Below are 27,393 nucleotides of genomic sequence, written 5' to 3' on the forward strand. Positions count from 1 at the left end.
TTTCAGGTGAGTGTCTATGAGAATTGCACGAGACAGATCACCAATAATGCTGTAAGAACTGAAAGGACAACTTGATAGTCACCAAGAGCGAAATATACTTCCCTCCATAAAGATCATTTTTTTGCTGTGTCCACCTTAATGAGAAAGTTAACTAATTACTTAAGAGAATACTAGTCTCTTTCTCAAGTGTAAAATATTTCTCTCCAGAGTAAACTTAAAAGCAAAACTCTCAATGAACGTCTTATTTCCTTTATACAAAGTAAAAAGTGTGGCAGCAGGACTCTGTGTCGGCCCACAAGTCTAAAGAGACCCAGGCTTGGCTTCAGAAGGAGTGCTACGACTTTGTACCTTTCTCTCACTGCCTCCCCTCCTCCTCCGACCTGAACCCACTGGACTACTTCGTTTGGTTATACGTCGAGGACATCACCAACATGACCCCCCAATACACTAAAGCCAGCTTGATTGCTGTCATCTGTTAAGCTTCCACCTGCACTTGTTAAAAAGGCATGCTCCCAGACCAGACCAATATTGAGGCGGTGATTGAGGCTGAAGGAGGCTACATTGCATAGATGTCAGCTCTACTACATAATCAAGTTACCGGAATTGATCTTTTCAATAAAAATTTTACAATAAAGCAGTAGTGTTGTCTTCTTCAGTGTGACAACTTCATCGTTCTACCCTGTATGTCAGCTTACACTTTTAATACAAATACTGATATAAGAAAATTGGTACTTATCCAGAATTCCCCCCGATTTAACAAAAAAACAAAAACAACAAAAAAATACAGGTAAGTTTTTACTTTTAACAGTAACTCAACACTCACTTTTAAAATCATGACTTTTCTAGGTTTTCAGGTATACTGAAAACGAATATCACATTCACATTGGATGTAGACAAGTAGTTTTGTGGATATTAAGACATTTTTTTTCCAATGTATTACTTAATGAATTTCAGTGGCTGTCATCATCGGGAAGCGGGTGTTTTGTAATACACATGCATATTAGTACTTGTTTAGTTGGGAAAAAACATGGCCGCCAATAAAAGCATGACGAATTACATTCGATAATAAAGGTCTTAATATCCAGAAAACTGCTTGTCTGCCTCACATTTGAATATGATATTCGCTTTCAGCATACTCGAAAATCTATAAAACTCATCAATTTAACGGTGAATGGGAAGTTGCAGTTAAAGTTAAAAAAAAAAAAATACCAATAAAAAAATAAAGTAAAAAAACTGTATGATGTATGTACCCATGAGGAAAGAAAAATATCATATTCCAAAAATCATGTAAATTGATTAAGTAGTTTTATTTTTATAAAGAAAATTATTTTTAAGCGATTAACAGAAATTTGTAGGCATTACAAAATAAATCTAGTATGAATTTGAGGGGTTTTCTCCCTTAATTTTTGAGATATTTTCAAAATGGTGGACAATAAAATCACTTCATGAATACTAATAGAGTTTGATTTTCTTATTTTAAAATAAAACTACTTAATCAATTTATGTGACTTTTGGAATATGATATTTTTGTTTTGTCATGGGTATATACATCATACATATTTTTGTTTATTTATTTTTTTAATAAGGGGAAATTCTGGACGAGAAATGAAAAAATATATATTTATTAGTGTACACGGGGGTACAAAATGTTATCAGTTGAAATAAGATTGGTTTGGGGTTTTTTCTTCTTTTTTTATGGCATATCAACACTTTTCGGGTTATTTAATGCCGAATCCAGTTATTTTGGAAATAGTATTCATGTTGCATCCAGTTATTTCGTAGAAGGTTTTTATTCTTCAAACTTTTTGTATCTTCAATCGCTAGTTTGCAGTGTTTAGTTTGGTTGTTTTATAGTGGATTTTATCGTTTTTGTTCCCTGCAGAACATGAATGAGTTTTGCAATGGTAGAGGGGAAAGAATTACAGTATTAATGTTTGGTAACATTTTAAAATTAGGAAACCAGTCAGGAAGTTGGGGAGATAGAAAGAGAAAGGGGAAATAGGAAGAAGGAAAAGGGGGAAAAGGTGGGTTGTTTTTGTTTTTGGTTTTGCAGAACATAAGTTTTGCAAAAGAAAGAAGAAAAACAAAAGGCATCAATGTTAGGTGCATTTCGTCTCAGGAAGCCAATATCTTCAGACAGCCTGATCTGGTAGCAGCAGGAAAGGACAAATAAGAGAAGTGATAAGAGGAGTGGAATGATGCAAATAAGGGAGAGAGAGAGAGAGAGAGAGAGAGAGAGAGGAGCCTATTTTGACATTGCGAAATATGGAGAAAGGAAAAGAGGGTGGAAAAGGTGGGCTGTTGTTTTTGATTTTGCAAAGCATAATTAAGTTTTGCAAAAATTGTAGCAAAACAAAAAGCATCAATATTAGGTGCATTTCGTCTCAGGAAGCCAATATCTTCAGACAGCCCGATCTGGTAGCACCAGAGTTGAAGTAAGAACTTGAACTCCACATCCCTAGCTCTTTAAAACGTCGGATCCTCTACCAACTGAGCCATAAAGGTTTCCTGCTTTGCGGATCCGTTCGTGCACGAATAGAGATGAAAGAAAAGGTGGCTTCGGGGATGGGGGGGGGGTGCTGGTTTGATTTGATCGGCAGATGAATATTTGCTAATGTAGCGATGCAATATTGCTCACCATGCAGAATGGTAAGCATGACAGATTTTTAGAGGCGGCGGCGGGGGCAGAATGGATATCGGTGTTCTGAAGAATTGAAAACCTCGTCTTGTAAGATTTCAAATGGTTATTGGTTTCGCTTCTTATTAAAAAGAACAGATCATGTTATTGCCAATCCGTCGAGCGTGCAAATATTACACCGAACATTGTTGGCAGGTGTCAGGGTCAGGACTGAAATATTGGTTATCTGTATAATCACACGCCAAGGCGTTTCATGTTTATATGCACGTTGTCGTATTATTCGGAATCTCCGAACCGCTCTTCTATATTGAAATGGCGGACTTTAATATTTTGTCAAAATCATAGATTGCAGTTACCTCCCCTGGATTTTAAGAACTCTTCAACATTAACAAATATATCAAAACTGTATACATATTATTTGGATTCATCCGACTACTGTTCTCACCTTGAGTGTCATTTAAACAATGTTTCAGTCAGTGTAACCAACCAATACTTTTTCTTATATTTAAAACGAGAAAAAAAAAAAAGAAAAAAGAGAAATGTCTCCCATGAAATTGAACATTTCCCAAATAATATTTGCATATTATCTGAACTCAAAAACACGCGTTTTTTTTTTTTTTCTTCTAAAGTAATCATTACTTCTAGCTAGTCTAAAGTTAATACATAACCCTAAAGGTATTACTTCTTAACCAGATTTTTAAACGAGTTAAAAATAACCAGACTTTTTCAATTTGATAAAATTTCCATTATAGCATATTTATTATGGGGTGGTCGAACATTCTGGCATTAGATAGATAATTCAATGTTGAATTTAAAAGAAATAAATAAAAATACATCACTCACCAAGATTATCCCCCCCCTCCCCGACCACCCAACATACCCTTTAAATATCGGCATAAAAGCAGACTGACTGGCTGGCATTCCTCCTCTTTACACTGCGAACTCCAAGTCAAGTCGAACTCTACGGTCCCAAAAGCTAAGACACTTTTCTTCTTCAGGTGTATTTTGTTGAACTCGGGAATCTGGACAGAATATCGAACGGAATCCTTTGTTTACTTCATGGTAGTAACATGCTCTCGTTCCGTCAGCCATGACTTGATAGAGATCCAACGTAATTTGCAATTGTATTTTTCAGTCACCCACACTGAAAAATTAACTTTATTTATTTATTTTTTTTTTTTAACACAGGAATCACCATTTATCAAGGCCCGGAGGCCACTCGAGAATAAGAGTTAATGGATGTACAGTAGTCAATGGGATTATAGCATAGTAATCGTAAGGAGTGGAAATTTTGTGAATTGAATAACTTTGGTGACGGTTCATCAAGAACTTGTTTACATGTGACTTGAAGACAAATTGTAGTCAGCTGGAAAGCAGGCAAATGGGACAGAGTTCCACAGGCGTGCAGTTCTAAGAAATAAGCTTTGTTCATAGAATCTATGTTTAGGTTTAGGCACAGATAAACAGTGGGGGAAATTATTGATAGTGGTTTTGGCTAGACGAGTGTTTTTCATGAAAGTTTGGTGAAAGTTTCTGCAGAACAGTGTAACTTTACAACTGAGTTTTTTTTTATGTCCTTCCTATGTGGTTTGTTTGTTCCTGTGACGGTATCAGACAATGTGTGGGTCTGAGGAGTTGAAAATAACATGGTTTGAGTGAAACGGTCACGTTACATATCGACTGGATCTCATGTTCCTTGATAACAGAAACCACTATGGAAAAAAACTTCAACCTGATCAGATGAATAGTCTTTAAGTTATCATCGTTTTGAGGATATAACTTCAAGAATACTTCCTACAATATTGAGTAATAACGGCCCAATAAGACCTAAGCCCATCCTTACATTGTCAGGTAGACGTATGCAGTCTCGTAACTGACAAATATTTTGTTCACTGATTTTCTGCCTTCAACTTCTCTATTGATCCCTTCCACATATTTCTAACATCAAAATGAAAAATTATATTCCATCCACCATTTTAAATCCTCTCAAAGTATTAGTCATCATCTAACTAACAATTTTATTAACCTTTATCCCTGAGTTGCTTTTGACCTTGATTCACTGATATATAAAAAAACAAATATAATTCAGTGTTGTCCTTTTAAAGAGTTTTACTGATTTTGGAAATGAAAAAAAAAAATGTAATTTTACAATCAACTTCAGCAAAACTTTTTTTCCTATTTGACATTTTTATTCTTAGTTTTATATATATAAAAAAAGAAATCCATTATTTTCTTCTTTTTTGACGTTTTTTTTTTTTAAATGAAAATTATTTCAAGAACGGTTTTAAATTACATTTCTGAATTTTTGAGATGAGGATTGATTATTTGTATTATTTGGATTTTTATTTTTAGACTACTGTTCTCATCTTGAGTGTCATTTTTCACGTTTCAGTCAATGTAACCTCCGGCCTTCTTCATGTGTATCTTGTCGCACTCGGGAATGTTTCTATCGAACTGGGGAATTTGAACAGAATTTCAAACGGAAGCCTTTTATTTACTTCACGGGGGTAGCATGTTCTCGTTCCATCAACCATGACTGGATAGAGGCCCTAAGTAATTTGCAATTGTCTTTTCGGTCACCCACACTGAGAATTGAACCTTCAACCTTTAGGAGAATATCAGTTTTATAATTGATTTTTTCCAAGTACTCTAACCACTGTGCTACTAAAGAATGTCGGAGGTTACATCGACTGAAATGTTATAAAAAATGGCACTCCAAATGAGAACAGTAGTCTGAATAATACAAATAATTTTAAATTGACGTTTCTGAATTTTTGAGATGAGGATTGGTTATTTGTATTATTATTCATCGGACTATTGTTCTCATTTTGAGATGTTGTACTATCTGTCTGTATTTCGCAGGTGGTATAAGGTCCTTGTTCTTGCTGAGGATCTGTGACAGCTTCCTTTCCGTTTTCAGGGTCGGATTCTTTTTCACTTTACGATAACCACCAGATTCTATTAAATCTGCCAATTTCTTGGAATATTCTGCTCTGTCCATTAACACTGTAGCATTGTCTTTGTCTGCTGGTAGTATTATGATATTGTCACTGCGTAGGGACTTGATAGCCGATACTCCTTCCTTTGAGAGGTTCGGTTTTGGAGGCTTTGAATTCTCAAGTGCTCGTCTCACTTTCCACCTTAGTTCACCTCCTTGTACTTCGGGTTTATTCAAGGCTGCCTCCTCTATTGGAACTATCATATCTAAGTATGGAATCTGCTTTATGGTTGTGGCAAAGTTGAGAATAGTAGTCCGATGAATAATAATACAAATAGTTTTAAATTGTCGGACATTTTGTAATGTTTTTTTTTTCTTTTGCGGAGGGGAATAACAAAATGGTAGACATATTTTCTGAAACCTAATGCACAGGAAGGCACATATGTTGGAATATAATTTTTTAATTATGCTAAAATACAACATGCTGACACATCCGTCCTTGCCAGGTCATCAAAGTTAAGAAACGATCAGCCTGGTCAGTACTAGATGGGTGACCATTTAAGAATATTCAGCACTGTATAGGGTGGTAAGACTCCCCTCCACTAGTCTGAGGAAGACCCTTGAACAAGGTCGAGACCCCACTTCAGCCCCCCCCTCCCTGATCAGCAAGTGACTGATGTAATACGGAAACAATCAGAAATAATTCTGTTCATGGTTTCGTATCTCATTGTGCTGAGCAAAAGATTCTATTAGATACAATGGTCAAGATAATAATCTAGTATGGGCATTGCTCGGACTGAAAGAAACTGCAACCTACTGCCTGTACAACTGCAAAGAAAGCTATGGCAATACATCTAAAACACTTTTGAGAAATAGAGTGAATGAGGTTCAGAATAATGAGCAACAATGAATTCATGAATGCCTCAGAGAGAGATGGCTGGAGAGTCATAGACGTCAATGCCTGTACCAGGCAGGACACCACTTGAATGAAATTGGATGTAATTATAATTAATTAATTTAATTATTTATTCTACACATGTGTGTGTGCATATTTTGTAAGTTACATGCAAGGGAAGTCTGCTTTATCGTTATTTTCATGGAAAGTGCTCAGCTGAGCTCCAATCTATCAGTCCCCTCCTCATCAAAATTTCACGAAAAACACTTGTCTAGCCAAAACCACTATCAATAGTTTCCCCCACTCTTTATCTGCGCCTAAACCAAAACGTAGATTCCATGAACAAAATCTTCTTTCTTAGAACTGCACGTCTGTGGAATTCTCTTCCGTTTGCCTGCTTTCCGGCTGACTACAATCTGATTGTCTTCAAGTCCAATGTAAATAAGTTCTTAATGAACCGTCCCACTAAGTAATCCAATTTACAAAACTCCCACTACTTATGTCTACTACGCGAACCCCATTGACTAATGTATACCCATTAACTCTTTCCTCGAGTGGCCTCCAGGTCTTGATAACTGGTGATTCCTGTGCATAAAAAAAAACTCCTTACACATTATACAAAAAGCTTCAAGCAAACTACAATGACCTTATTGGATTCTTTTTTTTATTTTTTTATTACATTTTCACCCCAAACAAGACAAATTGCCACTTTGGTGTAAGGGGCTACTATCAGGGGCAACAACTACTGGGGCACTATGTAGGGATTTGGGCAGCAAGATGTTGGTTCACGTTGCACTTGAACTTCTGCACGTCAGTACAGTTGGGGAAGCAGGGAATTCCAAAGTCTAGCGGTTCTGGGGAAGAAACTACTGGAGTAGAAAAATCTTTTACATCTAGGGATCTCTACAGCGTGGGGGGGGGGATTTTGCAGCCTGTCGGGTCTGTCGAGGGTGTTCACGTCATGAGGGCACAAGTGCTTGCAGTTCATCAGAGCATTCACCATTAAAATACTTAAAATTCTCTTATATGTTATAAATAAAAGTAAACCGATCCATTGTAAGTTTTTAATTAAAAAAAAAAATATGAATAAAACAATTTATTTATAACTTAACCCTTTCCTCGAGTGGCCTCCAGGTCTTGATAACTGGTGATTTCTGTGTATAAAAAAAGCTTGCCCGGGAGTCTTTCTACAGTCAATTTAGTTTAGTCATATTTTCTGTGTCTTTCTTTTTTTCTATTTGTATTCGATGTGTCCAATAAATATATATTAATCCATAAAAATGAAGTCACTCAGTCATTCTTTTTGTTTTTAAATAATTTTGCCTCCAAAATAAACAATTTGTGGCAAAATTCCAGGAAAAACTAACGGACGATTATCTAGCAATCGTCCAGGCTAACAGACGCATGGACGCCACTGAAAACATAGGTCCCTCTCCGATAAATTGGGGGACCAAAATTAAAAAAAAGACATCAGATATTTTTTTTTAAATATATTTCATTAATTGTAATACGGAAACAATCAGGAATAATTCTGTTCATGGTTTCGTATTATGTTGTGCTGGGCAGAAGATTCTTTTGGGTACAATGGTCAGGACAATCGCCCAGTTAGGGCATTGCTCGGACAAAAAGAAACTGCAACCTACTGTCTGTACAACTGCAAAGAAAGTTGTGGCAAGACATCGGAAACACTTTTGAGAAACAGCGTGAATAGGGTTCTGAATGATAAGCAACAATGAATTCATGAATGCCTCAAGGGAAAGAGATAGATGGAGAGGCATAGCCATCAATGCCTGTACCAGGTGAATGAAATAATTAAATCATTCTTTTATTTAAATAATTTTGATTACAAAATGATTAAAAAAAAGGCATCAGGTACTTTTTTAAAAATATATTTAATTAATTTTTTCTTTCTTTAAATATATTTAATTAATTTTATTTTTTATTTTTTGAAATATATTTAATTAATTTTTTTTAAAAATATATTTAATTAATTTTATTTTTATTTTTTTTTTAAACATATTTAATGAATTTTGTTTTTTATTTTTTCTGAAATATATTTGATTGATTTTATTTTTTATTTTTTCTCCAATCTCTGGTCCCCCCTCGCCAATCTTTCACAAAAAACACCTGTCTAGCTGAATCCACTGTGAAAAATCTCCCCCACTCTATATCTATGCCTAAATCAAAACGTGGATTCCATGAACAAAGCTTCTTTCTTAGAACTGCACGCCTGTGGAACTCTGTTCCGTCTGCCTGCTTCCCACCAGACTACAACTTGGATGTCTTCAAGTCCAACGTTAACAAATTCCTAATGAACCGCCCCCTTAGGTAAACACTTCATCAAATCTCCACACTAACGTAATGTACTTGCAATAACCCTTATCCCTGAGTGGCTTCCGGGCCTTGATAAGTGGTAATCACTGTGTAAAAAAAAAAAAAAAAAAAAAAAAATTAATTTTTTTAAAAATATATTTAATTAATTTAATTTTTTAAATATATTTAATAAATTTAATTTTTTTATTTCTTTTTAAATATATTTAATTAATTTTATTTTTTTTAAATATATATAATTTTATTATTTTTTTAATTTTTTTCTTAAATATATTTAATTGATTTTAATAAAAATTATTTCAAGCATGGTGATTCATTTGCTTAAAATTGGTTGGAGAGGGGGTTCTTTTTTTTAAACTAAATATTAGACATTTAGGACACAGTTATATGTTCGGATATAATAAATATCTTGAGGCTGCTTTCTAGTTGACTACAACATAGTCGTTTTGAAGTGAACAGACATCGCGCTGCTCAACTCCCTTCTTAGAACGTTTCTATAGGAATAGTATCTGATTCAGAGTAGACCCATATATTTCAGAGGCGATGTACCTTGTTTGGAGTGATTATAAGCAAAAAAAAAAAAAAAGTTCAATGTAAACAAATTCTTGTTGAGCTGTCATATTAAATAATCAAATTCTACCCAATCACCACCATCATTACCAATCATCTCATTGACCTTTATCCTCGAGTGGCTTTTGACCTTGGTTCATTGATATATGAAACAAACATAATTCAGTGCTGTTTTTATAAAGTGTTTTATTGATTCGGGAAATAAAAAAAAATGTGTCATTTTACGATAAACTTCAGGAGGACACAGTTATATGTCGGGATATAATAAATATCCTGAGGCTGCTTCCTAGTTGACTACAACGTGGTTGTTTTGAAATAATTTTGATACCAAACTAACAAAAAAAAAAAAACATCAAAAATACTCTTTTTTTTTTTTTTTTTTTTTTAAATTATGAAGCCTCAGCTTAGTTTGATCCAGACATTGATATTTTTATATTTTATCGATTAATTGCCTGCTCTAGTTGGGGATCTACCGTGGCACACCAGGGAAACGTTTCACAGGCCTCCCCCGCAGTAACTTAGTCCACAGTACACTGTAGTTTACATTGCACTGTAGAGAACCTACAGTTGATGTTTTAAAATTATTTTTATATAATGGCTTGAATTAAAGTTTAAAATGAAAAAGTCAAGTATCATGCTTCAATTGTGCTCTAAACAGAAACATTAATTTCGAATGTGTCCCTGTCATATCAAAGAACTTATTGTTGATTTTATATGCTGAACCTTTCGGCTTGTGTAGTAATTAAACTTCTCAAATACACTTGTGATGTTAGGCTGTGTAAGGTGTTAACTTTGGTCAAAATCATCTGTTCCTTATTTCATCAGATTATTTCGATTATCGATACTTATCAAAGACACTCCGATACAAAACCTATCTAAGAACACTGCTAAGCACATAAAGTACCTTGGTGTGAAATTTCATAACAATCATCCCAGCCGTTTTGAGTCCATAGAAAATGAACACACAGTTCCTTTTCTATCTATCTATCTACTATTATGTAAAAGTCACTTTGTGTGTGTGTGTGTGAGTGTGTGTAGTTTACATTGCACTGTAGAGAACTTACAGTTGATGTTATAAAATTGAATTAAAGTTTAAAACGCGAAAGTCAATTATCATTGCTCAATTGTGCTCTAAACAGAAACATTCATTTCGAACGCGCCCCCGCCATATCGAAGCACCTACTGTTGATTTTATATGCTTATGCGATTATAAAACTTCTCAAATGCACTTGTGATGTTAGCTTGTATAAAGTGTTAACGTAACATAGTGCAGATGCGCGTATGTAAATGCCGAGCCATGTGCGAAGTGACGTCACGGTAGGGAAAAAGAAAAAGATATAAAAGGACCATGTCCACTAACAGATAGAGGTTCGAGAGAACGGAGGTCAGAGAGAAGGAGCGCTATCACGTTAGACAAACGTGAGTGATGTCACAGCCATAACAGGAAGTCACATGTGATAGGAGAATGAGGAATAAAGATCTTTTCTTCAAACCTGAAAGAGCGAGTTGAAGTTCTTTCCTATTCTTTGTTGCCTTTGCGACTGAGGCTACAATGTATTGGGTCCTGAACGTGTGTACTACGTTACATTAATTTCAATCAAAATCGCCTGTTTCTTCTTTCATTGTATTTTTTGGATTGATTTCATATGTCGTATTTTCTTCTTTTTTTTTTTCATAATTCTTAGCTGAGCCAATTATTTTCTAGAGGAAATTCAATCATTAAATTTTACTCTTAAGAACATGGTGCAACGATCTATAAGTAAAACTGATGAAGCAGAATCAAATACTGATTTTGTAGGAAGAAAGCTATTGATGACAAAGAAATGGTAAAGAGACTAATTTTACTTTCTATATTAGATAAAGCTAGTGAGACCCCCGTATCAATTCCACAGTATTTTCTCTACCAATCTGTACAATTTACTGCAAATAATATTGGTTTTGTAGGAAGAAAGCTATCGATGACAAAGAAATGGTAAAGATACCAACGTTACTTTATGCATTAGAAAATATAAAGATATATGAAAAAAAAAAAATTTATGAATCTACTTGTAATCCTGAACCAGTTATAGAGAGATTCTAAATGCATCCAAAGAAATTGGAATTTTAAAAAATGTCAAATCCAAAATGAAAACCAGGAAAAAAAAAATTTTTTTGTTTCATATTAAAAAAAAATTGCTTAAGCATTGTTCAAATAAGAAAAAAAAAAAAACAAAAAAAAAAAACAGAAAGAAAACAAAGATGGAGATAACTTACTTCTGGTTTTGAATTGTCTGTGGCAATGGCCTTTGCATTCAGCATCACTTGTTCGGTGATGCTGTGAGCAAGCATCCGATCTAAAAAGAAACGTTTAATGTTATTTTTTTTAAAAAAAGTTTGTGAAAAGTTACATCTAATAATTACAGTATTATTCAGTCTTGAAATTATTAATTGAAACAAGTTCTTAAAATAAATGCAACTTTGTGTGCGTGTGTGTGAGTTCGTTCCTTATAAACTCAAAAACGGTTGAACAGATTTTCTTTAAAATTTACAGAACTTTAGTGTATAAATCTGGGAATTATTTTAGTTAAATTTTGTCCCAGAATGACCTCCGCGATAATTACTGATAATCTAAACCGTTATTTTAATTTATCTATCATCGGTAAAGCCATTTTTTTTCAAATCATCGCTTAGCAACAATGATAGAACAACGGGCCGTGAACATTCTAGTGTGGATAAGATGTTTTTTGTTTTTGCACAATGTGGTTTGTAGGTTCAAAATGCATGAACTTTTATTTAAAATTCAATATAGGTGCCTTAATTCGCCACCAGCTTTTTTAAGTCGACCAGAAATCACATTAACTGCTTTCACCCTTGTGGAGCAGCTCCATCTTGCATAAAAATAAGACGTATTATACTGTTGGGCTGGCACCCCTACAGGTTCTGACAATGGACTATTCCTGACGTCACTTCCGGTAACCAGGTTCTGCTATTGAGTAGTCTGGCGCTGAGACTCAGTGGGAGTGGGTTATAACATTACTTTGTCCTTCCAGTTGAGTGGAGTCCAACTCAACCAATATACGTTTCTGTATTTTCTGTTAATATATTTTTCTTTTCACTGTTTGCAAGCCTTCTTGTTCTTCTTTCAAGATTTAAACCACAACATATACTACTAATAAAATATAATGAGTGTGATGTAATTGCATCTTTGCTTTGGTATGTTTGATTCCAATATAACAGGGTGATTGAAAAGTAACTCTCTATTTTAAAATGCATACAATTTATTTTTGAAATATGATTTATTACAATTAATGAATATGAGAAGAAAGTATAATGCACGGACTTTTATTTAAAATTCAATATGGCTGCCTTCATTCGCCACCAGCTTTTTCAAATTGACCAGGAATCACATCAACTGATTTCACAAGAAACACTTGCAAAATAGTAGTCATCACTTTGTGTATTTTCCCTTGTGGAGGAGTTCCATCTTGCATAAAAATCTAATCTTCAATATTGTCCCAATAATTGGCTAAATTTCATAGTGAGGCACCTCCACATTTTGCTATTGTTATTCGTGAATGGTCATCATGGTTTGCATGAATGGCTGGGTAGAAGTCCTGACTTAACGCCCTGTGACTTTTTTTTTTATCTGTGGCAATGGCCTTATTCAGTGATGCTGTGAGCAAGCATCCGATCTAAAAAGAAACGTTTAATTTTATTTAGAAAAAAATAAAGTTTGTGAAAAGTTACATCTAATAATTACAGTATTATTCAGTCTTGAAATTAATAACTGAAACGAGTTCTTAGAAAACTGTGACTAATTTTGCTTTAATCTTTATTTATCTATATATATATTATAAAGGTGAATGTGTGTGTGTGTGTGTGTGTGTGTGTGTGTGTGTATGGTCACGAATAGCTCCATCTTGCATAAAAATCTAATCTTCAATATTGTCCCAATAATTGGCTAAATTTCATCTCTCAACATAGTGAGGTATCTCCACACTTTGCTATTGTTGTTTGTAAATAGTCATCGCGGTTCGCATGAATGGCTGGCCAGAAGTCCTGATTTAACGCCCTGCGACTTTTTCAATGGGGGTTAGATGAAAGAGCAAGTCTACTCAACCAAATCAAGAAATTTAGCAGAACTTAAAGGGCGAATATGTGAAGTGATGACCACCATTCCACAAGAATTTCTTGTGAAATTGGTTGATGCGATTCCTGGTTGACTTTAAAAGCTGGTGGCAAATGAAGGTGCCTATATTGAATTTGAAATAAAAGTCCATAAAGAGCTTTAATAACCCCTACGCCCTTGAATGTATTCCCTTGTTTCAACTGATAAATAAATCTATATGCAACAGTATATGTTTTTCTTACATGTAACGCTGTCATTATGCTCAGACCGTGTTCATTATAGTTCAAACCTGTCTTGGACCCCCAGGCTGTCCGACACCATCAAAAACGAACAAAGAAACCAAAATAATTTTTTTTTTTACATGGTGGTCACCACTTATCAAGGCCCGGAAGCCACTCAGGGATAAGGGTTAATGCATGTACAGTAATCAATTGGATAGTATCGTAGTAATCATTAGTATTGGAGATTTGATAAAGTATCTTACTTAAGGGGGCGATTCATCAGGAATTTGTTTATGCTGGACTTGAAGACATCCAAGTTGTAGTCAGTTGGGAAACAGGCAAACGGAAAAGAGTTCCACAGGCGTGCACACTTAAGAAAGAAGCTTTATTTATGGAATCTACGTTTTGATTTAGGCTTTTTTTAACCCAAGTCATTTATTACCGTTTTTCTTTCTCCCTGTCTTGGCACCAGTTTAAAAGTCTCTCGCTGCAGCTTCACTACACGCCAGTCGTAGACACCCATTTCTTACACGTCCATCTTTTTTGATTTCACTCTTTCTTCTCCCTTCATTTTAGATGTCCATCTCCTTTGGCGCTGACGTTTTTTTCTCCCCGACTCGTGGTGATCTTTTCTTTTATTTTCTTCAAATGCAAGCCCGAGCACACTTGTCAACTTGCATATGCGTTCAAATGCTGCTCCTGCTGCTAATACAATCGCTTGCCATCCATCCTTTGGCTGCTGCTGCTGCTATTTTCATATGTGCTTATATGCGCTCTGTTACAAAAACTCCACCTGCATTGTTGAGCTTCTCAATAAATCTCCATTTAAAGACTCCTTCTATACTTCTTTGATCCCTTCATATTTTTTGTTTCATTTTACTTCAGTTGAAGTTCTCAGAAATCAAGGGGCCCACAACCAGGGGCTAACACTTGAACTCTATGTGAGATACATAAATATTCGAATGTTCCATTTAAGTTCTTTATCTCTCAAACACCGAGTTAGTAAAGAATTGAGAACATAATTTTCCTCTCCCCAATTAACCATTTTTATACGTTGTAGTATGTCTTTCATGTTGGTCTCTTGGTCTTACTGGATTCCAGGACAAGAATTTATCTAGTCTGGTCGAATATCCATCTTCGTGCTATTACTTGAGGTAATATCACTTGGAGAAGGTGCACCATTCCTCAAAAAAGCTGTGGAGTGGCCATAGTGAGGAAATCTTATTTGGGCTGCGAATACAAAATGTGATTTTGAATATTTGGTCAGGGTTTACTTCTATGGAACAAGTATCCTCATGCCAGATATTTCTGGCAAACCCCTGTACAGAGACACCTTAGACACTCGAGGACAGTGTCTAGTAGGCATTCAAGTTCTCGCCAGTAGGCATTCAAGTTCTTGCCAGTAGGCATTCAAGTTCTCGCCCTTTGATCCCTTCATATATATATATATGTGTGTGTGTGTGTGTGTGTCCAGATCAAATTTATTAATCATGATGAATTAAAAATAAAGAATGAAAAGCTAGCTGACCAGTTTTGAACTTCGCTCAACAGAGCTAAAATTAAAATTAATAACAATTAAGAAAAAAATATATGAAATGGAATTATGGCAGGGAACAAGTGGGGGCGGGGGGGAGGAACAGTGAAAAGAATCAGAGAGAAACTACATCAAGTTCTAAAAGATCTTCTCTTTGTTTGCAAAGATAAGATATCAAGCACTTAATATAGATAGTTTCTAAAATTTTAAAGAGAAAGGGAGAGCGTGACCGTGGCCTTCGTTATAAAGATGGCCGGCCAGCTGAAAAAATGACGTCATCGCCGAGGTCCCAACAAGCAAGATATGTGTAACTCTTAGACTGTCAATAATGAACAGTAATTTTTACAGACAGCGTTACAAAACTTCAAAATTGGATTAAAATAAAGAAAGAACACAATGATTTATACTGAAACTCATCTAATATTAATAATAAAAAAAAAAATTAAAAAAAACACAAGTTATTTGTTTAAGTATTATAAGCAATTGAATATTTCGTTGTATTATAGATTTTAAAGATTAGAATGCGTTCTTTAATTACTTATAAATTACATTTTAAAAAGTGAAGGAACACGATTTGATTTGAAATAAACTTGAAGTTTATTTAATATAATTAAATGAAAATTATGCATGTAAGATTATGAATATTTGAAGCAGAACACAAGCAAAACATTTGATATGAGTTAAGACAATAAACAAATATTAAAATTAAACTTTTTTTTTTAAATCAAAATGAATATTTTTTAATCAAAATGAACAATATTTTTTTAATAAAAATGAATATTTTTTAATCAAAATGAATATTTTTAAATCAAAATGAACCACAATATTTTTTTCAAAATCAAAAACAATATTTTTAATAAATTCATGAAATATTGCACAGTAAAAAAATTAACCTAAAGAAAAAATCATGTTTCTTATTTAAGATTATTTCACCACATAACAAAAATAACATGCAAAATCATTTTTTTATATCCATATTTTCAGTTTGTTAAAATACGTGGGTTTGTATTACTGCACACATAGATTCGAAAAAGTTGTCAAAAAACAAATATATAACAAATAAATGTTATCAAAGGCAAGATAAGTTACTTTTCTGCCAAACTGGATATATTTTTTGTGTTTTTATTCAATGTAACATGTTTATTCAGCTCGAAAACCATACAGTGTTTACCGATGTATTCGAAAATTCAAGATGGCGTCTCGCACCCTCTTTAACACCGTAAGTTTGGAAAAAGGTGTTATAAATAAAAAACTATTCAAAATACTATTAAAAACCCGCCGAATATATGTCAACCTATGTCACGGTAACATATATTGAGCGAGTTTTTAACAGTATTTTATCCGGTTTTTTATTTATAACATCTTTTCCCACACTTACCGTGTTAAAGAGAGAATCAGACGCCATCTTGAATGCTCCAATACATCGGTAAACACTGTATGGTTTTCGAGCTGAATAAACATGTTACATTGAATAAAAACACGAAAAATATATCCAGTTTGGTAGAAAAGTAACTTATCTTACCTTTGATAACATTTATTTGTTATATATTTGTTTTTTGACAACTTTTTCGATTCTATGTGTACAGTAATACAAACCCGTTACTTTTCTACCAAACTGGATATATTTTTCGTGTTTTTATTCAATGTAACATGTTTATTCAGCTCGAAAAACAGTGTTTACCGACGTATTCGAAAATTCGAGATGGCACCTGATTCTCTCTTTAACACGGTAAGTTTGGGAAAAGGTGTTATAAATACAAAACCGGATAAAATACTGTTAAAAACTCGCTCAATATATGTTACCGTGACATAGGTTGACATATATTCGGCGGGTTTTTAATAGTATGTTGTATAGTTTTTTATATATAACACCTTATCCCAAACTTACCATGTTAAAGAGAGAATCAGACGCCATCTTGAATTTTCGAATACATCGGTAAACACTATGTTTTTCGAGCTGAATAAACATGTTACATTGAATAAAAACACGAAAAATATTTGGTAGAAAAGTAACTTATCTTGCCTTTGATAACATTTATTTGTTATATATTTGTTTTTTGACAACTTTTTCGAATCTATGTGTACAGTAATACAAACCCAATTACGTTAATGAAATGAAATGAAAAGACCACGAGTGAACGCGCGTTTTTTTTTTTTTAGTTTAGTTTCATATATATATATATATTAATAAGTATTTTTAAATTTCATCTTTCTAGCTTTAAAAAAAGTTTTAAAATTTTATCAGCCGGCATAATTTATTTTTAAATATTGAAAAATTTCAGGAAAATTTATTTTTGCTAGATTTTTAAAACACGTGTTTTAAAGAATCGATGTTGTCTCGCATTTTCATTAGTTTTGTATGCTGTAAAAAATTTTTTTTTAATATTAGCAATTTATTTGAAGCTTCTTTTGAATGGTAAAAAATTTAGGATGATAATATTGAATTAAATTATAGTTACATCGTGTTAAATACAGGGGGGGGGGAGCACGTTAAAACTTACTTTGCTGAATGGAGGTGGTGTAAAATCTTTTTTTTTTTTACTGCATTAAGATTCTTTATCTTTCGGAAATGAAAATACTGTCACTTTTTGGTCCTTTATAATAATTTCCTCAGCAATTTGGAACGATGCACCGTGAAGGCATTTTAATAAAAAAAGAAATATTACACTGACTCCAAGATGTTACGAGTGCCTACCGGTGACACCGGTAAGGACTATCCGTGATGACGTCAGCAGATTAAATTATTTTTGCCCACTGGCCATCTTGTCTTTTAAGACGGTCTTGGCGTGACCGGCTCAAAATGGAGAACAAGTTGACACTGAAGTTTAAGGCACAGACACGATTATTTATTAAATGCTACAAATAGGCGAACCATAGGTATTATGCAAAACATAATTTGTATGTTGAATCTTGGATTAGAATGTGTAGTTTGATATGGAAATCCAATAAATAATAACTTGCTATGTTGTAAAGCTGGAGAAAGAAAAGTCAGTTTTTTTGTTTTTTTTTATGACATTTTCACCCCAAACAAGGCGCATTGTCACTTTGGTGTAAGGGGCTACTATCAGGGGCAGCAACTGCTGGGGCACTACGTTGGGATTTGGGCAACAAGATGTCGGTTCACGTTACACTTGAACTTCTGTATGTCAGTACAGTTAGGGAAGCAGGGATCTGGAATGGAATTCCAGAGTCTAGCGGTTCTGAGGAAGAAACTACTGGAGTAGAAAGATCTTTTACATCTAGGGATCTCTACTGTATGGGAGTGGAATTTAGCTGCCTATCGGGTTTGTCGAGGGTGTTCACGTCGTGGGGGCACAAGTGTCTGCAGTTTGTCAGAGCATTTACCATTAAAATACTTGTAGAACAGGCAGAGGGATGCAACGTTTCGTTGAGTAAAGATCCGCGCATTGTCTCTCAGCAGGTGTATTTTGTAATGTCTGGAACAGTGTGTTGGCTATGTGAGATTATCATCAGGGGTGTGAGTTCCATTATAAAAGCGTTAATTTAATTTGAATATAATAAAATACGCACCAGGTGCGCTTGAAAGCCAAATCACAACACAATATTACGAAAATAAACAAATATTTTACTTGTCTGAAATTTATAATTTATATTTTGGGGTCATACTCCATCCTCAGTATTTTGTACATCTTTTTTTTCTTCTTCTTTCTTGCCATGCCGTAAAGTTGGAGAAAGAAAAGAGAGACGATGCATGGATCTTTACTGACCTTTTTTTCGTTAGAAAAACATGGGTGATGTCACAACTGTAACCGGAAGTCACGTGTGATAGGACAATGAGGAATACAGGTCTTTCCTAGAAACCTGAAAGAGCGAGTTGAAGTTCTTTCCTATTCTTTGTCTCCTTTGTGATTGAGGCTACAATGTGTTGGGTCCCAAACATGTAAACGTGTTTACTACGTTACATTAATTTTAGTCAAAATCGCCTGTTCCTTCTTTCATTGTATTTTTTGGATTGATTTCATTTTTCTTTTTTTTTTTCATAATTCTTAGCTGAGCCAATTATTTTCTAGAGGAAATTAAATCAAATTAAATTTTACTCTTAAGAACATGGTGCAACGATCCACAAGTAAAACTGATGCAGCAGAATCAAACACTGACTTTGTAAGAAGAAAGCTATTGATGACAACAGAATATTCTTATCATTGTCTTGACTCTCAAGTATATATCTGAAACAGTTAATCAACTAAGAACCACACTACTCTATATAAAAGCATATAAGATATTAACAGATACACACTAGAGTCAATACAATGAAAAGAATATGTTGTTGTCTTAGCCCTATTGGTGACAAAGAAATGGTAAAGAGACTAACTTTACTTCATATATTAGATAAAGCTAGTGAGACCCTCGTGTCAATTCCACAGTATTCATTGATTGAAAATTCTTTTTTTGACCCTATCCAAGAGGGAGAGACTAGTGATAGATGCAGCAGCCCAAAGGTGGCAACAATACTCCATGCATGGGCGAATGGTGACCTTGTAGAGGTACAAAATACTCTAAGGTGTGAGTAGTTTTCTAGCACGATAGAGGGAACCTACCTTCTTTGCAGCAGACTTCATAATGTCCTCAATGTATTTATTCCAGTTCATATTGCTCATGAATGTTAAGACGAGGAGTTTGAAGACAGAACTCTCAGGTAGGGTTCTACTTTCCATGGATATCGGTGGTTGTTGAGGCGTCTTATAATTGTTAAGAGAGCAGCTTAGTCTTACTAGCATTAAATGTTACCATCCATTTACGTTCCCATTCCACTACGGTCTGAAGGTCATTTTCTAATGATTCTGCCATTGTCTTAGATTTGTGTACATCTGTTCTTCCCTCATGCATGTTATAGAGCATTGTATCATCAGCAAATATACCCATCTCGGACACAATATTATCAGGGAGGTCGTTTATGAATATCAGGAATAATCGTGGCTCAAGGATCGATCTGAGGCACTCCTACATTAATGTTATGCTGCTTGGATGTACGCCCATCAATGACAACCTGGATGATCCTATTGTCTAAGAAGGATCTAATTATATGTAGCGTACATCCAGTTATACGGTACAATTTAATTTTCATAAGCAACGTCACTTCCTGAGAAACCATGCACCCCCCAACTATAGTAATACATAACCGACAAGACACTCTTCTCTAAATAACAATACAAATGGCCAAGATCACAGTGTAGTATCTGTTCTGATACTGCACTTCACCTGTTTTGACCTCGATCAGGAGAGGAGAAATCCTTCTAGACTGAGGAAATTTTTATTTTTTGCTCCTATTCAGAGAGACCCTTTTTGGGGAGCTGGATTTCCCCCACATTAAAAACCAACATTGTGTCCAACTCTGCCTTCGTGGGGAGGTAAGTAAATAGGTTGGTTGATTGGTTGTTTTTGTTTTACGGCATATCAACCTTTTTCAGGTTATTTAATGCCGAATCTAGTCATTTTGAGGAACGATTTTTAATGGAGTATATTTGTTTTTTCAAGGCAGATTCTATTTAACCCATAGTTGGGACCCTAACAGGTACTACCACTCCGGGTCAGAGTGGACGTGGGAGCAATGGCAATTAAAAGGTAGCTCCACACTCCCCAAGGCCCGCAAGGTGGGGCCTCACCATCGGATATAGTTTTAGGTCATATCCAGAACCGCAAGTAAATAGGAATAATACTGATGTTGGCTGTATAAAAAGTCCATCAATGACACTTGCGAAAAAATTTGAAACAAACCGACTTACCAATCATTGGGTTGGCGCGTATATCTAACACCACCAAAGTCGTGTTGTACAATAGCATGTCGTTGAAAGACTGGGCACCAATTTTAGTGATTCCGCAATTCTGAAGATCCAAAGCTGAAAAATAAAATACTCCATAAGTGGTTGGCGGCTACGACAATATAGTCTTGTAGAAAAACACCATTGCATAAGAGACAAGATAAAAAAGGAATAATGACATTTCTTAATTATGGAATACTAACGGCGTTGCCCGGGTGTTTTGGAGGTGTAAAAGAAAAAAAAAAAGTTTTGGTAGGAAGGTAGGCTCGAACCCAAAGCATTGACGCGAACAGCCTGATAACTTACCACGACACCAAGAGGACAGAGAAGTGATAACGTTTGAAATTAAATGCTTAAAAAAGCAGGTGGTTAAACGAACACCAATGTGTGGCTTTCTAGGTCAATATATATAGATATATTAGTATATTTAGGCAGCATGTTTTCTTTTATGCACATTTCGGACCATTTTCCGAACATTTTTTCCGAGTGAAAAAAGAAATTTCGCCGTAATCGCGAACGTTTTCGATCTTCATTGGTCATCCTCAGATGAGTAGTAAAAAATAAAAAATGAAATTCAAAAATAAAAATAGTGAAATGAAATTAAAAGACGATTAAAATTGCTTAAAATCACTAAAATACTCAAAAGCATTTTTTATTTTTTACTACTCGCCTGAGGGCTGCTCAGCTTTGTGGCGGGCGGTAGCTGTTCAATGAAATTAAATAACTTCTCCCACCGTTAGGACCGACCCCTGGCGCCCAGCTGTACGCCAATTGAGCTATAGGCTTATAACCGGTGACTGTCGCTCCCCTGTTTAGTCCTATACAGATGCATGGCTGAAGTTTTCTCAGTCAGTAAGGTGCTATCCCGCCACTGGTCACCTACCCTACTGGGTGCGTAGGGTATAGGATGATTCCAACAAGTGGCCAGTAACCATTGCATCTAACAAAACCAAAAGAAACACAAAGAACCCAACACTCAGGCTAGGGTGCTGGAATGTTCGTACTATGACGATTGGCCTATCTACCGACATACGCAACATCTCCGATATTCGAAAAACTGCCATCATCAACAACGAGCTATCTGCACTCCAAGAAACACGCTTAGCTGACACCGGATGCCTAAAGGAATCGGACTATACCTTCTTCTAGCAAGGAAAACAGGAAGAGGAGGTCCGGGAACACGGTGTTGGTTTCGCAGTCAGAAACTCACTGCTTCAGAATGTACAACTCTCTGATTCAGCTCCTGAGCGCCTAATCTCACTACGACTGAACACCACAGATGGAACAATTAATTTATTATGTGTGTATGCCCCAGCGCCTGACGACATCAAGGAGCACTTCTACACATGGCTGGATAGCACCAGCAAGGCATTTCCATAAAATGAAGACCTGATTATAATTGGGGACTTTAATGCACGTGTGGGTGGCGACAACGATGCATGGTCGAGTTGCCTTGGTAACTTTGGAGTGGGCAAATGCAATGGTAACGGCCAGCGCCTTCTAGAACTCTGTGCCTACTATGACCTCTGCATTACCAACACATTCTTTGCTGCCAGACGGCATCACAGAGTGTCCTGGAGACATCCCAGATCAGGGTGTTGGCACCAGCTCGATCTAATCATTACTAGACGAAGGTACCTCAAACATTTTCTGATGTCTAGAGCCTACCACAGTGCTGATTGTGATACAGATCATTCCCTAATATGCAGTAGAGTCAAATTCAACCCAAAGATTTCTACCACACTAAACAGGAGGGTGTTGCCCGTATTGATGTTAGCAAGACCACATACTCAGATCGCAGTGCGAAATTCAACGAGATGTTAACCTCCACCTTCAAAGGAGATAACACCCGGACTGCATCTGAACAGTGGGAAACACTGAAAAATGCCATCCACTCTACAGCTCTCAAAGTCTTTGGGAGGAGGACAGGTAGCAAACGCAATGACTGGTATGATGCCAACTCTGCTACCCTCAACCCTCTGATTGAGGCAAAGCGTTTGTCCTTGCTCTCATACAAGGCCAACCCATCTCCTACATCGCTGGCTGCACTGAGGCTTTCCAAAAGGGCAGTTCAAAAGGCTGTAAGAGAAGCTGCGAACAACTACTGGATGGAGCTCTCCAAGTCTATCCAGCATGCAGCTGATACAGGAAATATAAAAAATATGTATAACGGGATCAGGAGAGCTACAGGACCCATAATTAACAAAACTGCTTCACTGAAGTCTAAATCGGGTGAACCCATACTAGACAAAGTTAAACAGCTAGACAGATGGGTTGAACACTACTCCGAGCTTTACTCCAGGGAAAACATGGTACATCAGTCTGCCCTGGATGCCATTGATCGTCTACCGCTGATGCATGAGCTCGATGAGGAGCCTTCCATAGAAGAACTATCCTGGGCAATAGACAGACTGCTATCAGGAAAAGCGTCAGGAAAGGACTATATTCCAGCAGAGGTCTTAAAAAGTGGAAAGGCTAGCCTGCTTGAGCCCCTCCATATTCTTCTGATACAGTGTTGGAGAGAAGGCTCAGTGCCTCAGAGCATGAGAGACACAAATATCATCACTCTCTACAAACACAAAGGGGACCGCGGTGACTGCAACAACTACCGCGGTATCTCATTGTTGAGCTTCGTTGGCAAGCTATTCGCACGTATAGTATTACTGCGACTACACGTTCTTGCCGACCGAATCTACCCAGAATCTCAATGCGGCTTTTGTTCAGAGAGATCAACAATCAATATGATCTTCTCCCTACGCCAACTGCAAGAGAAGTGCAGAGAGCAAAACCAGCCTCTGTATGTTGCCTTCATAGACCTGACCAAGGCATTCGATCTCGTGAGCAGAGATGGACTATTCAAAATTCTCCCACTGATTGGATGCCCACCAAAATTCCTCAGCATCATAAGATCCTTTCATGATGGCATGAAGACCACTGTGCAATTTAACGGTGGCATGTCTGCTGAGTTTGGGGTGAGGAGTGGTGTCAAACAGGGTTGTGTGTTGGCCCCAACACTCTTTGGCATCTTCTTCTCCCTACTCCTGAAGCATGCTTTCAAGAACACAACGGATGGTATCTGCTTGCACTCCAGGTCAGATGGTGGTCTCTTCAACATCGCCAGACTCCGCTCCAGGACAAAGACCAGGACAGTTCGGATAAGAGACATGCTGTTTGCCGATGATGCAGCTATAGCATCGCATCAGGAAGATGGTCTTCAAAGACTGATGGACAGGTTTGCTAATGCTTGCAGCCTGTTTGGTCTCACCATCAGCCAGAAAACCCAAGTCATGGGACAAGCAACCGCCTCCCCACCCAGCATCACAATCCAAGGCACACCACTAGAGGTCGTACGCCAGTTTCAATATCTAGGCTCCACTGCTTCAGACACCCTCTCATTGGACGTGGAGCTAAACAAAAGGATTGGAAAGGCATCCACAACCCTCTCTAAACTAACTAAAAGAGTCTGGGAAAATAGGCACCTTACCACTTCCATCAAGATGACCGTCTACAGAGCGTGCATCCTCAGTGTTCTACTTTATGGGAGTGAATCCTGGACTACATACTCAACACAAGAGAGGAAACTCCAGGTCTTCCATATGAGGTGTATATGTGGGATACTTGGTATCACATGGCAGGACAGAGTGAGTAATACTGATGTTCTGCAGAAAACGGGCATCCCATCCATTTACTCTCTACTGCGTGAGCGACGTCTTCGCTGGCTGGGCCATGTGCGCAGGATGGATGATGGGCGCATCCCTAAAGACCTTCTCTATGGCGAGCTTGACTCAGGCTCAAGAAAGAGGGGGCGACCCCATCTTCGCTACAGGAATGTCTATTCACTATTAAAATATTTGTAGAACAGGCAGAGGGATGCAACGTTTCGTCGATGGGATAGAGGCTGAAGCTTAGATGCCAGTTTAGGGCCTATCAGATTTGCGACTCTCTTTTGAACCTTGTCAAGGAGCGAGAGACTAGTAGCCGATGCACCGGCCCAAATATGACAGCAATACTCCATACATGGGCGAATGGTTGCCTTATAGAGGTACAGGATACTTTCGGGTGTTAGTAGTTGTCTAGCAGGGTAGAGAGAGCCCACCTTCCTTGCAGCGGCCCCGGCAATGCCCTCAATGTAATTGTTCCAACTCATGTTTCCTGTGAACGTTAGGCCAAGGAGCTTGAAAGACGTACTCTCAGATAAAGAGTCGTTGGCCATTGCTATAGGTGGTAGAGAAGGTTTCTTGCAATTATTGAATGAAACTAGTTTAGTCTTGGCGGCATTGAACGTGACCATCCATTTTTGTCCCCATTCCACTACTGATTGGAGGTCATCCTCTAGTGTTTCTGCCATTTCATTAGATATATGTTCATTTGTTTTCCTGTCATGCCTGTTATAGAGTGTGGTGACATTAGCATATATACCCATCTCACAGGAAATTTTGTCGGGGAGGTCATTTATGAACATCAGGAACAATAGAGGTCCAAGGATAGACCCCTGGGGCACATCCGCATTTATATCATATTGTTTAGATGTACGACCGTCGAGGACAACCTGGATTTTTCTCTTATCTAAGAAGGATTTAATTATGTTAAGTATTCTACCAGTGATACCGTATGATCTAATCTTCCTGAGGAGACCCTCACACCATACCCTGTCAAAAGCCTTAGATATATCTAGAGCTACCGCTCTGCCCTCTCCCGCTTTGTCCAGTGAATGGTATATACGTTCAGAGATTACAGTTAGGATGTCTGCTATGGAACGGGCTTGTCTAAATCCATATTGTTGGTCAGTCAGAAGTTTAACATCTGTAAGGTGATGGACTAGAGCATGGTTAATTAAGGTCTCAAATATTTTGGCAAAAAGTGGGAGGAGGCTAATGGGGCGATAATTTAATGGGTCAGTTCTTTCGCCAGAATTCTTGAAAACTGGTACTACAGAAGCAGTTTTCCAACAGCCCGGAAAGCAAGATTCATTAAGGCATTTGTTGTAGAGTTTGGAGAGAACTGGAGCTACTTCACCTGAGCACTTTTTTAATAGCACAGCTGGGATGAGATCGGGTCCACATGCTTTTGAAGTGTCAAGGTTTCTTATGATAGCATGCACCTGAGAATGGGTGATTTTCAGATCATCCAGTGTGGCGTCTGCCCACAAAGGAAAGTCAGGGAGGGGGTGGTTGGAAGGGTCCAGTGTGGAGTTTGAGGCAAACCGACTGGCAAGCATGTTAGCCTTCTCAGTTGCTGAGCAAACAACCTCATGATTGTTGGATAATGGGGGGATTGTTGATTGCCCATTATTTACTACACTGTTGTAGATTTTCAAGAAGTCGCAGGTCCATAATTTCTGTGCTTCAATGCATTTTTTGGTTCTTAGCTGTCGCTATTGCTTTCTTACAGTTACTTCTGGCTTCTATATACTTCTGCCTGTTTGAACTGGACTTATGGCGGTTAAATCTGCAGTACGCATGCTACCTTTGTGCGATGGCGGCTGCACCAGTAGAAGTAAACCATTGGGGAGAGTTGGGCTTGCTATAAATTTCTGTGTGGGAACATGTGCTTCGATTGCTGTTTTGAACCATTCAGTGGTCTCATTTGCGCACTGTTCAGCAGGAAGTGAAAAGATATTTTGCCATAGGGCGTCCCTGATGAGATCCCTGATGGCTTCCCAGTAATCCTTTGTATAATATCTCGTTGTTTTGAGCAGTGGCTCTTCAGTTTTGGTTCTAAAGTTTATGGCTATTTCAACCATTATCAATGCATGATCAGCGTTCCCAAGTGGGCTGTGGGCATTAGTTACACAGTCATCGGGAACCGTGGTCAGAAACAGATCTAGAAGTGATGCGTGTTGTTCTTGCTGGTCTGGGAAATGGGTTGGAAACATAACCATCTGTGATAGGGAATGAGATATAGAGAAGTTATATGTAGTCTATGTCTGTGTGAGTAGAAAATCCAAGCCAGTTCCTGTGGTGGACATTGAAGTCACCAAACACATGCACTTGTGCGCTAGTATCGAGGGAAAGTGCTGTATCTATGCTGTCAGAGACTTTGTTTATTAGGGTAGAGTCCTGGGTCGAGGGAGAACGGTAGAGAAAATAAAAGTAGATAATGTTATGTTGCATGTTAAGTCTAAAGCACATAAAGGCTTGATTGTCCGATTCTAGTTTAGTTTCTCTAGTCAAGGGGAGGGTGTTCCGAATATATACTCCAAGCCCGTGCATATGTCTGTCAGAGTCCTTACGGCAGAGTGGAAGATATCCAGGCATGTTAAAGTAGTTAGAGGGGATGGAGGAGTGTAGGTTAGTCTCACTTAGTGCTAAGATATCCGGGGTATTTTTTTAGGAGAAATGCTTCGATATCATTTAAATTAGTTCTAAGCCCACGGAT

At 36.9% G+C, this 27,393-nt stretch overlaps 1 protein-coding gene across 2 annotated transcripts in view; it reads right to left on the minus strand.

The window, feature by feature from the left end:
• LOC145267048 (centrosomal protein of 78 kDa-like) overlaps positions 1-27,393 on the minus strand; it is a 264,312-nt gene that overhangs the window by 46,229 nt on the left and 190,690 nt on the right. For both annotated transcript variants that reach the window (XM_080122992.1, XM_080122991.1), the window contains exons 8-9: positions 20,980-21,093; positions 11,626-11,705 (exon numbers count right to left, since the gene is read on the minus strand). In XM_080122992.1, coding sequence (XP_079979118.1) covers positions 11,626-11,705; positions 20,980-21,093 — 194 coding nt within the window. The remainder of the gene's footprint in view (positions 1-11,625; positions 11,706-20,979; positions 21,094-27,393) is intronic.

The sequence above is a fragment of the Euprymna scolopes genome, chromosome 42 (assembly GCF_053919585.1).
Source record: "Euprymna scolopes isolate OS-2025 chromosome 42, ASM5391958v1, whole genome shotgun sequence".
Taxonomy (NCBI): domain Eukaryota; kingdom Metazoa; phylum Mollusca; class Cephalopoda; order Sepiida; family Sepiolidae; genus Euprymna; species Euprymna scolopes.